The sequence below is a fragment of the Haliaeetus albicilla genome, chromosome 14 (genome assembly GCF_947461875.1).
Source record: "Haliaeetus albicilla chromosome 14, bHalAlb1.1, whole genome shotgun sequence".
NCBI lineage: Eukaryota > Metazoa > Chordata > Aves > Accipitriformes > Accipitridae > Haliaeetus > Haliaeetus albicilla.
The window spans coordinates 14,043,736-14,058,561 of NC_091496.1; the positions used below are offsets into that span (position 1 = coordinate 14,043,736).

Sequence of the window (14,826 nt, forward strand, 5' to 3'; positions counted from 1 at the left end):
CCACAGTCTCCAGTACAGTTCCTACAGCAACACTGAAAAGCTTTGCTTTTACTGCAACCAAACTACTTCTGACCTGAGTTAAAGGTTGTTGAACAACAACAAAAAACATTCTTGACTACAACAGATCACTCTCCTAGGGTACTTACAGCTCCATGTCTTATGTTCATCTGCAATGCAACACCAATTTGTAACTCCTTGATAAGTTTCTACCCTGTTTTGGGGGTTAGGAAGAAGAGAAGCCATGAATTTAATACAGTAAAATATATGGACTGAGCTGTGCATTACTCACCAGCTCAATCTTACTGGTTCTCCAGAAGTGCGCGACATCTCCAAACTGTTTAAACATTCCTTTCAGGTTCACCATGACAATTGCAGCTAGCACTGTCTAAGAATATTACACAAATGCAATTTTCAGAAGCAAAATAAACCCAATGCCAAATAAGAACTTCAAAGCATCACAAATAACTCTATTTCTGTGCTTTGTACAACTGATAAATCTACTGAGCAGATGTTCAATTTAAAAAAACAACTTTTCAAGTAGTTCAGTGGAGATATGCTTTTACTGCAGCTGCAGAAATGGCAAGCTGGTCAGTACAGTTTGATTTACTCTTTCCTGTCAAGAGAAATCACATATTCCTGAGCTCCACGCTGCTGCAATTATAGTGCCTGTAGTAGCTAGACTATAATCTCAAATTCAAGTTTCTCTACAATATATTGCAACAATTCCTGCAACAGTGATATAGTGTAACCCAAGGTATGACTCCTATAAAAAGAAACAGGAATTGCATATCATCCTATGCATGTCACCAGAAACAAACTTTTTTTAAAGTCAGAATATATTTATTCACGTAAATATATTTTTATACAAATAAGTAAAACTGCAGCAAAACCAACTCATTATGCTGAGCCATCACCCAGCCTCAACCCTTTCCTAGCTAAGCTATTACTTTCTTTTAAATTTTTAACCTCTTCCCAGAATTCCTATGCTGCAATCAAATGCGGCCAGCAGGACTAAGGAAGTGATTGTTCCCCTGTACTCGGCACTGGTGAGGCCGCACCTCAAATACCATGTTCAGTTTTGGGCCCCTCACTGCAAGAAAGACATTGAGGTGCTGGAGCGTGTCCAGAGAAGGGCAATGAAGCTGGTGAAGGGTCTGGAGCACAAGTGTTATGAGGAGCGGCTGAGGGAACTGGGGTTGTTTAGTCTGGAGAAGAGGAGGCTGAAGGGAGACCTTATCGCTCTCTACAACTACCTGAAAGGGGGTTGTAGTGAGGTGGGGGTTGGTCTCTTCTCCCAAGTAACAAGCAATAGGACAAGAGGGAATGGCCTCAAGTTGCACCAGGGGAGGTTTAGATTGGATATTAGGAAAAAATTCTCCACCAAAAGGGTTGTCAAGCATTGGAACAGGCTGCCCAGGGAGGTAGTTGAGTCACCATCCCTGGAGGTATTTAAAAGACGCACAGGTGTGGTGCTTAGGGACATGGTTTAGCGGCGGACTTGGCAGTGTTAGGTTAACGGTTGGACTTGACGATCTTAAGGGTCTTTTCCAACCTAAATGATTCTAAAGGGGAGTTGTTTGAAGTTATCATTTTTATGTTCTAAAGACAGAGTCCAGAATGTCCAATATTAAAAACAACAACCAAAAATATGCTGGATCCTTCAAAATTCAAAATGTTATTCATTTCTAGTCTAACTTATAGCAAAAATGCATACAAAATTTAAAGGTTTCTGGATCAAGGCCTAACTGTGTTGCTTACTAATCATCCCACAATCTCTCTTTTAAGCAATACTCACTGGCCTCTGTTCACCGACAAAGCAATGCCTAAGAGGCAAAACTCCCTTACCTGTGGAAGTGGTTCAAAGAGGTATCCAATAGCCACAATTACCAACAGAACCATAATTGAAGAGAGAGCACCTGCAATCTGAACAAAAGAAGCCAGAATTGATTTATAAGTGCCCCCAAAGGGCAGTATTACTGATTAGCTAACCCCTCTCGTGCTTGTCACAAGGCTGGTTGTTCAAGTGACTTTTGATCCCTCCCACTCAGTTCACCCCTTTTGGCTGTCGTGCAGCTTTGTATCCTGGCCCAATCCGGATTTGAAACATGGGAAACTCCAGTTATTCCTTCTGCCCCAGGCAGAGAAATATGGCAATCTAGTGAAGCTTCAGACTCTAGCTTTGGAGCTCCAAAAAGCAAACTTTGTTTGGCTCAAAATTTGGGTTTACATACCTGAGTTTTCCCACCAGTGCTTTCCTGAACAAGACTTCGAGACATTGAGCAAGTGATTGGAAAGCTTTGGAAAAATGACCCCACAGAGTTGCATATTCCCAAGGCAATAAGTTCCTGTGTTAAACAATAGAGCAAAACAAAAGGCAGTTATACCTAGCAACTGTACAAAGCTGGAGCTATCAATACATATTAATAACTACATCTTATGTACAGTGCTTTCTAGCAACCTTATTATAGAGAATAAACAACCTTATTGTAGCTTATACTTGTGGTTCTCATACATGTGCAAATTGATGGATGTTAAATCATCTTTTAAATAAAGTACCTCATGAAGTGCTGGAGACACTTCCCATCCTTAAATGTTACAGTAATGAGTCAGACTGAAAACTAAAATGAATGACAGCATTGCTTGTTTTAAGGATTTCTTCAGCTTGAGGATAACTTGGATTTTAACCCTGAATATACATGGAAAATAGTTTCTCATACAAACATTGTTCTTTGCTTCCCACCCTAAACTATCTGTTTAGTACTATTAGAACCAAGAGCAGCCTTGGCTGTGTTTCCATGGGAGGTAATCCATTGCTGTACATGAAAAAAACAATGTGTGTCCACTGCTTCATCAGGAAGATCCCACATGAGAACTGTTATTGTGAGCAAGGTCAGAGCTCCATCTACCTCAGTACTGTGTTTCTGATGCCTAGGAAGGTATTAGCTTGTAATAAGGCCTCCCCAGGTTACTCTGCATCCTGCTATTTGTAACTGAGATGATTTGAGTTATATGTTTTGAACAGTTCTCAATGAGTTTTTCTCTTTGCATTTGTACAATGCTTTTTTGATCCGTTTAAACACTCAGCATGCACTGCATCCTGTCACAAGGAGTTCTATAGTTTAACATCCAGGTGAAGTAGCATCTGGCACCTCCTGAGGAAAAGATCTAGATGCTTATCTTAGGTCAGTGATGATTACTTTAACTAACATAAACAGAGCTGATTCCATTTATGCAGCTATGGACTTTTCTCTCTTTGGGTAACAAAGAACAATGATGTGAAGGATGAGATTCATCTGACCAGATGTAAAACTCTGTAGGTTAAGGTCATTTAAACTCCATTTACTCTCAGAGGAAGACAGCCATTTTGAGAAGGTGGAATAGCTGATCTGTGCTGTGTCAGATGCTTGCTCTAGGACATGCGTTACAGCATATGAACTCTCTGCCTCCCGTGACAACCACAACAATATCAAGTATCAAGTATCAACCAATAATCCAGCTGCAATACTGATTCTAAATTGCACAGGAAGGACAAGGTAGCTGAGGATGACATACCATTTTAGTTCTAGAGAGTCCCTAACCACAGCCCTTGTCACTCAAATCATGATAAGAATGCTAACTATGGATGGGGCCAATTGCTGCCCCAGAAAATGATGAGCTGCCTATTTGCAATGGGTGGGAATAAAAAGAAACTAAAAAACATAACTGGAATTTCTAAACCTTAGGTAATAGTTCTTTGACAATTAAGGCATTATCACATGGGAACTCTATGCTTTGCTCTATTACAGAAAGCAGAGAGAAAGTAGCTGGCCATCAGGACAGTAGGCTAAGTAATTGCTGTTCCTACAATTAATATTCATGCATATGTCTAAGTCTAATAGAAGCATGTTTTCCAAAAGTGAAGCTAAAAGTGAAACTGGTTATTAAAACACAGCCAGAAGAAGAACTTAAAATAATTCCTGGCATTTAAATGTGTAGGCTGTCAAAAACCTGACCTGATTTGTCTATGAAAGAAAAACTCATTTTTGTCCAATATCCCATTCTATGTTAATGATGTAACAAAGGTGCTACTGAGAATTTTCAACAAAGCAACCCCAATACTTTTACCTGATTCCCATCAATGGTGTAACCATGTTTAAGGGCAAAGATCTTGGCCATTGATACAGCCATTGAAAATCCAACTATTGCTATTGCTATTGCATCCACAAATATTGCTGGGATGAGCTGAATCTCGGGAACTGCTGGTGCACGTAACCTTGGAGATGAAATAAATGTTTACAAATTACTATAATAAAAGCTACATGCCGTACAGAAAAGGTATAGTTTGAATAAGAATATATCATCCCTACCCTTGAGGAATATTCCCAACAACATCCACTCTGTATGACTCACTCAGATTCATTCCAGCTGACACTCCTGTGCCAATAATTACCTAAAAATCGACAAACACATTTGTAAACATTCCCTCCATCAGGTTCAACCCTCACTGACTTTATAAAGTTTTCTTGGAAACAGTTAAATGGAACATGCTATGGTATGATCTGAATCACTCAAATTCCCTTTGCCTGAGCCAAGCTCAGGCAGAATAGTGTATTGAGAAATTAAATGCAAGGACAAGCCAAGGACATCTGCACTGCCGTATTTTCATGTGTATAACCTGCATGCTATCTGTGAACAGAACTGGTGCAACAGCAGTGAAAGGAACAGGTGTAAGATCACTTTGCTATTGCCTTGCTATCAAACTATACCCTATTACACCACCTCCGCCATCTCTCAACAGCATCCCTTTTCTTTGTTCCTTCTATCTAGATTGTACCACACCTTCAGTTATTCCCTTTCTTGGGTTTGATTTTGTGCAGGTTGGTTGAGAGCTCTAGTTATCCAAGAACTCATTTTAAAATCCAACCACTTTTCAAGGTGAAAGGTTATCAGAGATGTGGGCTTTGTGTCTATTAAGATAGTCTGCTTTATGCATGTATTTTAGAGTAGTTATTCGAAACAGAATCAATGCTGCAGTCATTTATCAGTCTCAGAAACAGAGAAAGGAAGGTTAAGTAGTAAATCCTACTAGTTCCTGCTCTTCTTTCTATCACTGCATTTTAAAAAGCAAGCAAGCCCCACAGAACCTCTGAAACAGGCATCTGTAAGCACCTTCCTTCAGGAGGGGGTTCTGAGCTCTTGGACTCTGAGTGGGAAATGCCACTCAGAGGTATATCTTGCAAAAGGATCATTCAGGTGCCAAAACTCCAGGATAGAGTGGGTTTTACAACAAATCTCTACCTACCCATTGCCATAGGGGACTGTGGGTGTTTAACTGTGTTTTCAGTTCTTCTTTGGGAGCTTATGCCTAAAACTTGGGCATGTCAGTCTCTAACCTTATGAGTATCCAAACCTTCAACTGGATCAAGCATCAAATGAATTATGTCCAACTAAAGCGCAATAAGACTTGATAGAAAATGAGACAGTTTCTACAGCTTTAGAACAGTTATATGATTTAGCTGTAGAATTTCACAGCTGGCTTACCACAATGATCTCCATAGGAATAGGAACTGGGAGCTTCTTCTTAAACCGGAGATTGATTTCTTTTCCAATCAACAATAGAACAATGCACGTTAATCCAACAATCAATGCAGCAATATTGGTCGTTGTTATTTCTGAAAGCACAGCAGCTATGCTCTGTAACACAACAGAAGTATCATAATTATTCCTAAGAAAATATAATCTTCATGGAGATTTGCCATAAAAGCGTAAATTATACACGCTGTGTTTTTATTCTGCATCGGTAACCACCATGAATCAGTGCCTCACCAAAATCCCCATTGTTCCCACAAAACACAGAAGTTCAGAGTATCTCACTGAGGGAGATGCACTTGCAATCATTTACAATATCAGTCTTCCTCAAATGGGGCAAAAATTTGGAGAAAAATCCACCATGGGGAAAAAAGTCTAAACTACATCCCTTATCTTCAACATTTTCACACATATTTCATACTGGCAGCTACTTGAAAACAATAAATACAAATTCCTTCTAATACCTTCAGATATTCTTTGGCAAGTCACATCTACTTAGAGCTGCATAAACCATTCTAAAATGATAAGGCTGCTGATACAACCACTGAGGTTACCATAGCAATATGATTAAATAACAGTAATCTTGCAACACCGCTGGACATTATTAACTGGTGATTATTCCAAATATCTTTTAGTTGAAAACACTATTATAAAAGGGTGTTAAAAGAAAGAAAGCTTGCTGGAACATGCAAGTTGCTACAGGGTAAATGATTTCCTTACCTATTACTCCTTGTTATTCCACTGCATAAAAAAAAAAAGAGACCTCTGGAGAGGTCTTTGAAAGAAGATGTACATAACCTTCTTTAGACATAAGGAAAATTACAGCGACTATCAGGATATTATATATTCAAGACGTCCTGGTAGTACATCTTGCATGTGTACCTTCCCTCCTATTTGTTTAGCAGTTAGTATGTCTGGTTTCCAGATTAGTGAACTAAACAGCAAATTTAGGAATTAATCATTAGTGCAGCCTTGTTTCCAAAAGGTTTGTAATATCTGCACAAATATACAAGAAATATTCCCACAAAGTATTTTCTGTAGCCTCCATGTAGTAAAAATCCTGAAGCTTCGTTATTGCTGAGCCATCAATCTGCTCAAAAGCTTGGGTTTTCACAGATATCTGAGATTTTCCCTATTCTTCCTCTCAGGAGTTCTTGTCTGCAAAATCAGAGCATTGATTTTGTGATAACAACTTGGGGCTTCCTACACTGGCAGGCAAATCAGATTCAGATGATTCAGATTTCAACTCTGCTTGTTCATAACAGCAAGAAAAGTAATGTTCATATGAACTTAAAAGCTTTAGTTGTGATTTCAATTAGAAATGTCCCTTTAAACAAATAATTTGCTGCATGGGATCCATTACATTTTTTTCAGAGCCCAACTGTCAGTTTTAAATTCAAATTAATTTAGAGCTTTTGGTTTTACTTAAGTCATACTAACCAAATCATAGCTTTACACTGCATGGCTTTTATTCCATCCTCTTGCATCACTATGTGTTAGACAGAAGGCAAGTGGAAGATTAAACTATGAGCTATGTCAAATACTGGATCCCTACATGCTCTGAACAATCAGTTTTAATGCTTAGGTTCTTCAATAAATAGCAATACTTTACACCGAGTGTCCTTATTTCAAAACACTTTTTCCCACTACTCTAAAGAACAGGTACATTTATCATGCCACAGCACTTTGTGTCCAACCAAACTACAAAACAGCTTACAAACAGGAAATGAAGAATACTCCCATCAGGAACTGTGTGTGAAATTAAAGAAACACAGACTGGGCAAGGTTCTGAGAATAACATTTCATAGCTTTGCAAAACATGTCTGGTCTACAGTTAAGCATTTCAGTAGCACATTTTTCCACTACGTACAAGAGACTTGCTTCAGTGAACATTATCTGCTCTTATTACAAAACTACATTAAGCAGAATCCTAAAATCTGCCCATCTCAGACCATGCTGAACTATCAAGTCACACTCAAGCTGCACTTTAAGATGCTCATATATTGCTATGGCACTTAAAGACCTCATACCCGGTTTTGAATACTGCAGCATTATTCTACTTAGTGCCAAAATAATAATAATAAAAAAATAGGAAAAGGCTTAAGTACTAGATCCAGACAATGCAGAATTTGCATGTTTAGTAAATGTAGTTACTCACATATACAACTGAGAGGGGTCCACTGTATCGGTTAGTCTTAATGCCAAGGAGATACTTTAACTGAGATGTAAAGACATGAACCGCAGCAGCAGTAGTAAATCCTCGCACCAGAGGCTCCGTTAGATAGATGGCTACAAATCCAAATCGAAGGAAACCTAAACATAACTAATGAAGAAGAGAAATATTATCTATGTGACTCCCACTGTAGCCTGAACATCAGCACTATATAGCAGACAGGCCACAGGACACCTCTTCTAACCTCGATGCCCAAGCCAGATCAGGCAAACCTGAACTTGGCCTCTCTAAAGCCACAGTTTAGTAAGCAGCCATCAATGCACCTAATCTTCCATGCCACTGGCAGGTGCAATGTGGGATATGGGTAAATATAGGTATTTGTATGCATTTATGGACAGATTAGAGAACATCAGGTTGAGTTTTTCTGATGGTATGGGAAAAAGTGAAAAGGGGGAGGTCCCATTTTTCCCAGCCAAGCCAAGATGCCAAAGACTTGCCTCCAATGTATCCCTCCCCACTTCTGTTACGTGGCTGCCACGAAGCAGCCTGTGTTCTACACAGTGCGGTGCTGAAGCAAAAGTCTATTGACAGGGGATCCACTGTGACCCAGCACGCCTTGGAACTGCAAGCCTAGCAGCAGCATCTGAACTGGCCCTTACAGCAAACTGCAAGCACATACCTGGATAATTCCTGAAAGAAAGGCGAGAGTCACAGCTACCTGTACCCTCTTGGTATCCCTAGCATGGTAATAGTCAAAGGAATCTGTAGCATTAGTAGAATTATAGCCTACAGAAATAATTTCATCAGGCACTTGTCTCACAGCAACGCCGCCGACCATCATACTAATCACAGCAAAAGTGCCTGAAATAAGAAGGAAAGGAAAATAATTGGTTAAAATCCTGGCAGGTTTTTTTTTTTTAGGAGTCATTCTTATTAAGAGATAAGTGGAATTAAATTATAATAGTTTTCTACTTAAATATTGTATTTTTTAGTCCCAAAATCTGCTCCAGTACTCAGCACCATTAAAGCAATTAGATGGTGAACATACACCTCTACGGTAAATAAACACCATCATTTTTTTCTATCCCAGTTTCTATTATGCAAATTAAAGATTCATCCCGACCACACAGACAGCTGACTGCAGTGATGAAATTATAGTTCAGGAGTTCACAGCACACATTTCTAGATCTAATCCAATAAAAGATGCTGTTCTGTTCCTTCTGAAGTAAGATGGGTAAATTAACAACAACAACAAAAATGCTAATGTTTGACACATTTGTGTTTCTCCTATTCACTTAAAATTTGAATTTATAGAAAACAACTACACTTTCTATTTATCCAATTTTATTTTTTACAACTTTATTAAACACACACGCACACACACAGACTTTCAGTTATCCATACACATATACCTATTGATATGTGCTTGGAGGTTCCAAAAAAAGTATATAGAAAGACAGGATAAAATGAAGAATATAGGCCAAATACTGGGGGAACAGCTGCCAGCAAAGCATACGCTAAACCTAGAAAACAAGACACAAATGTGTATGTTAGGCAAACAACAGAAAGCATCTGAAGCAAAAGGATTTAAGCCCAGTAAAATTGAAATCACCTAATAGGAAATCTAGTGACATATCACAGGTTTAAAAAACAAAGTCTTGCAAGGAATACTCTTTAATATGTATAATACAGTAGGGCAGTGCCTAGAAACCTGATGGTTTGAGTCAGGAAACCAGAAGTCTCTAATTACAGGCACTGCAGGTGTGTGAGTGGATGATTTTGTGTACATCTGTGCACCGGTTTTGCCTTTGTTTTGCCTTTGGGGCTGGAAGTACTTCTTAAAAGCCAATAAACACTTTTTGTTGCTTTTGTTTTCATCTGTCACAACATGTAAATAGAAACACCCAAAACCAGCAGAACATGTTTGATTTTTCTCCTCCTTTTCTCATCAGACATGATCTTCATGGTAATCTATGACTGATTAAACGCTTCCCTCCTCCCTCACCCCAGAATGAGTGGGATGACATAACAGTTTACTTTTCCACAAAATATGCTCCAAAATGTAAAATAAGCAGAGAATCATTGCTTGCAATCTGTAAGGTCATAGAGCTTATACAGTCTGGTATTCTCCCCCAAAATGAAGTTCTTTTTTTTATTAAGCCCCGTCCAGTTCCGCACGGTGGAATTGCGATCCACACCATTCCTATTTGTAGTGGGGGCTGGCAAGCACAGCAATGAAGCTGTGGGGGAACAGCTCTAAGGGACACCAGGGGACAACACTTCCCACGGTGCTCCCTCTCTGCGTGACTGAGCATATGCTTATCACAGGAGCAGGCTCACAAGCAAATTCTGGGCACCACGTGATATGGCGCATAACTGTCCTGAGCAGTTCCAGCAAAATCGATAGTTCTATATGGCTTGCGTTAATGAGAATTAGACACCAGAACTGAACAAATAAGCCTCGAGAAGAAAACACTGTGTCCTGGCTTGGATTGGTTCTCCAATTCACTTTTGCGAGTGCAGACTCATGACACCTGAGGAAGCTGTGTGCTCTTACCACACTTGGGCAGACTGGTCCAAGTTAGGACTGAAAAGCTCAGTGGTCTAGTGCAAATTACAAAAGGAGGCAATGGTTCACCTGCCATGGAGAGCTACTGATAGTCAAAAACACCTCTCCCTATTAATTTATTTTTCAGTTGAGAGACAAAGCATCAAGTTACGACGAAAGAACAAAACCAGGAATGGATCTTCTGTGTCATCCAAGCACACTTGTGCAGTGTAATAGCTCACATGGCCTTGCTCATGCCCTAAGCAATGTCTGAGTCCTAACCAAGAATTCATATTCCTATCAGAACTGGACTGATGATATCATTTATTCTCCTGCAGCAATGAGCTTTTCATTAAGTACTTCTGAAACTCACACCACATATATTCTCTGTCCCAGGGGCTACCCCTCATGCCGAGAGTATCATTAAAACGCCCTGTACCATAACAGCCTGGCCTTTAACATGGTGATGAACTTAACAGTACAAACGACCAGAACTGAAAACCAGTGGTTTCAAAACTGGGAGGGTGGGTCTATGTGAAGCTCCTGATCTGAATACCCTTTTATTCCTTTTCCTTTTCATTTGTACTGGCATTTTTAAAGGCTGCGAGTGCCAAGGAAATAAAAAGATATTGACATGACAGGAGTTCACAGCTTAAACACCCCGGTCATTGTAGTTCTGTCTGGAATGATTCCCAGGCTTCTTTGAACTCATGGTTGCTTTAATTACATCCATTCCAGAAAAATAAAAGTTCAACTTTTGTCTTTTTAGAAAGAGAAAGATTAGGAGGAGTTCAAGGGCATGTCTGCAGTCACCGAAGGAAAGAATAATGTTTAGTTTAAAACAAAGTCACAAAATTAAGTATAAAGTTCACTGCTGACCACTTAAATTTTACTGTCCTTATCTGGTCATCACATAAACTGTGTTTCAGTATACAAATGGTAATGTTTGTGTCTCGTATATGACAGATTTGCTTGACAGTTAACCACACTACTTATCAGTTTAAGATAAGGTGATGTTTATATTTGTGTAAGAAAAAATATCCGTAATTATAAAAAATAGCACAAAACTGGGAAGCTACAGAAATAAAACAGTCAACTGCACAGACTGAGTTAGAATATTCCATTGCTTTAATGGGTTACCAGCTATTAAAATCTAGGCTTCTTGGATTTACAGATTAATTCTACAGACCTGCCTCAGCCTAAAGTGGAACAAGTGAGGTGGAAATATGAAATAAGCCAAAACGCAAGTAAACTTATATATGCTTAATTACATTACCCTTAGCATGAGGACTCCTCTGGACTGTGCTCTGCACAAATTCAAAAATTCCCTCTGCTCCAAGACCTCCTGGGGAAATCTACTGTGACTGTGGCAGCTGTCATGAAGCTACCATTCCCAGAGCAGTGATGGCACCCCATAATGATACCGCTGTAAAACTGCTCTCACTTTCTAACCCCACAGCAGTTCTGGAACTGCTGATAGTAAGGTGTCAGGCTGAACAAAAGATTGCACTGATCCAGTCACCAAGAGCTGAACAGAACAGTGAACACTGGCTTTCTCTTTGTCTTCCACAGACCCTGCTCCTGCTTCAGGGCCAGGCTCCACTTGGGGTGAAACTTCCAAGTAATTTAATAGAAATTCCACAGATTTGCCATCTTGTTATAGAAGATACTTTTGATTTCTTTCCACCATGTAAATCATTGCCCACTACTATGGTTCCAGCTTAAACTGGTGACTTCTAGCCCTAAAAGAGGGATCAGTCTCTTGATTTCTTGCACATTCTTCTCCGGTTGAATTCAGTTTGGTTACTTTGCAACAGCTGCTGTCCTGAAACATTATGTCTATATGTCTGTTAGATACTGCTACCCTCTGTAGGAAATCTGCTACAACTTGTCAGGATGACGAGATCAGAAAATAATCCGGTGCATTCAGCAAAGGTTTAGACATGCACTTAAACTGTGAAAAGTTGTTCTGTCACCAAGAGCTGTTGGTATTGATCAGAAAGGCAAACTTCTTTCAGAGTTTGCTCCACATCACTGACTTGCAGTTTTAAGGGAATCATCATTATGGGCTGCTCCCCAGAATGCTGTACTGATCTTGACACACCTGAAATACACATCCTATTCTCATGAGCACATGTTCAGGAATCCAAGCACTACCATAAAAGCGCACACAGAAAAAGCAAAGAAGAGGATAAATAAATCCAGAGAGATACTCACCCTGAGGAAGCTGCATAACCCCGGTACTTATACCTGAGATAATGTCTCCTAATAAGTATTCCTTCACTGGGTAACGGGGAAGCCATTTTAAAATTGGTAAGAAACTGTAAAGATGAGACTTGGCTTTCTTAGAAGAACAACTGAAAATACAAAGCAGAAAGAAAAAGTTAGACACTAGCAGGGGACAAACAGGTCGAAAAAATTGTCTTTCAACCCTGTGCAGGGAAACAGCTCCATTAAAGGCAGGCTCAGATCCCTGATGACAGTAATCTCTCGACAAAGCTTAAGAACAAACATCTATGACTCCAGTTAATTTAGATCTTTATCACATGTTGGTTGCTGTGCACAAACCTTATGGAACTGTAGAAGAGAATCAGAGTCTTGTGAGGCTAGAGGTCAGTGGGAAGTGAAACTGTTCCAGTCCATGCACGATTAAGCAGTCACACAACACTTTTTGCCGAGATCATTCCTATTAACAATCCCCTGAGGATAACTTGCTTTCTGCCAGTAGTTTTCACTCATTAAAGTGCTTTGCAATGCTTTTTCCTATTTTTATTTACTATTTGCATGCTTTATACTTTTTTGATTACAACATTTTATTTATTATGCTTTTTAAAAAAAAATATTATTTTACTAATGCTTGTTACTATCACTGGTACTGATAGGCTAACTTTAAGGCTATTTGAGAACATAACCCTTCTTTACCCTGAAAGGAAATGCACTGAAGCCAGCAACACTGATCCTTGTGTCTCTTTAGCAGAGTTACTAACCTTTTGAAACCCTGACTCATGACAAGTGAATAGAGCCAGGAAATAAATATCTCTATCCAGTACTGCCATACATCATACTTTGATTGTACTGTGGTAAGGAAGTTTAACCTTGGGTAAAAATATAACACTGGGATCATATAAATGCTTTTCTGTGTAGGGGAACTGTAAGAGAACTGCAGAGATTTGTTAACATTTCTGAATTCCATGGGACTAAACTGCATAGTGAAGAAGCTTATGGCTACAAGTGAGAGGGGAACTAGAGTCATCCGCAATTCTCCATGTTTAACCAGATTGAATCACAAGTCATAGCTCAGGAGGATTTTGATCCACATATTTTTTATTCAGGACAGAGAAGTTTTTTGAGGTGGAATTAGGTGCCACTACCATTAGAATGGTCATTCCATTAACCAAAACAAATCTCCAAATGTCAAGTCATGTAAACAGAAATATTTTACAGACAAGCAGTCAGGCAGCAATCATTTGTTGCCTTGCAGAACAAGGTTCTAGTAAGAAATTGAATGAATTCTGCAAATGGAGCACAGATAAATATAAAGCTAATGAGAACTTAACTAGAATAAGTTTTTCTTCACTATCCTCTGGTACCACAGAGCAAGAGTTGCAGTTAAAGACATTCCCTAACCAGATGATACTTAGATTCCAAGGCAGTTAGTTAAAAGCTACAGAACGCCTCTATTAAGTCCCTATTAGACTAGTAATTTAGATTTCTACACAGCTATCATATATCTCCATTCTTCTTCTGTGAAAGGATCATGTGAAGCATAAATTTGGCTGTAAGTATTTCCACATAAAAAGGACAGATATTTTTCTGGGTCTTATGAATTCCTGTCACATGATTTGACTAATACTTCACATTCCTATGCTGCATATTTTTCCTTTGCACTTTCATGAAGATTCAACTAATTTATCCATTTTTTTGTAATACAGTTATATATTATAATATAAAACCACACATACAACTTCATCACAGTCTTGCTGAATAATCAAAACAGAACTAGTGCTTTTATCTTTTAGGTTTCTTTGAAGAGATTACTAGCTATGTGCATGAATCAATTAAGAATTAGAACATTTCTAACCAATAAAATAAAGACAAAAAACCCTACCGACAAGAATGTACAATCTTCTGCCTTAAAGTCTGAGGTGTTCTTTCTCGTCTGTGCAGCTGTCCTTGCAAGAGCTCTTGGTTATATATTGGTCTCTCCACACAATACATCTGGGTTTGCTCAAGACGTGCTTCATGTTCTTGAGCATGTTCCATAGTTGATCTCATGGAGCAGGAGCCAAGGAAGAACAGTTCCACGGTCTCCACTGAAAAACCTGGTTGTAGACAAAATCAGTTTGGTTACTTTTTTAACCTTGGATTTGGCATTCCCTTCAGATAATGTATTTTGACAAGCTAGAGACAAGAACTGTGAATGCAGTTTAAAAGCACTAATTAGATAGCCTGTAACAGCAGCAAGTAAGTAAACCACACTCACAATCTTTACTATATGGAAGCCAGTAGTTTATGCTTCTCTTAGGTAAAGAAAGCT

The 14,826-nt window shown here is 39.0% G+C and overlaps 1 protein-coding gene across 2 annotated transcripts in view; it reads right to left on the reverse strand.

The window, feature by feature from the left end:
* The window catches only part of SLC26A5 (solute carrier family 26 member 5), a 37,780-nt gene that overhangs the window by 8,292 nt on the left and 14,662 nt on the right, over positions 1–14,826 (reverse strand). For both annotated transcript variants that reach the window (XM_069801782.1, XM_069801781.1), the window contains 11 exons: positions 14,398–14,611; positions 12,507–12,646; positions 9,154–9,264; positions 8,421–8,602; positions 7,727–7,891; positions 5,521–5,673; positions 4,347–4,429; positions 4,105–4,252; positions 2,232–2,345; positions 1,846–1,923; positions 290–385 (listed from right to left, as the gene is read on the reverse strand). In XM_069801782.1, coding sequence (XP_069657883.1) covers positions 290–385; positions 1,846–1,923; positions 2,232–2,345; positions 4,105–4,252; positions 4,347–4,429; positions 5,521–5,673; positions 7,727–7,891; positions 8,421–8,602; positions 9,154–9,264; positions 12,507–12,646; positions 14,398–14,564 — 1,437 coding nt within the window. In that variant the 5' untranslated portion in view covers positions 14,565–14,611. The remainder of the gene's footprint in view (positions 1–289; positions 386–1,845; positions 1,924–2,231; positions 2,346–4,104; positions 4,253–4,346; positions 4,430–5,520; positions 5,674–7,726; positions 7,892–8,420; positions 8,603–9,153; positions 9,265–12,506; positions 12,647–14,397; positions 14,612–14,826) is intronic.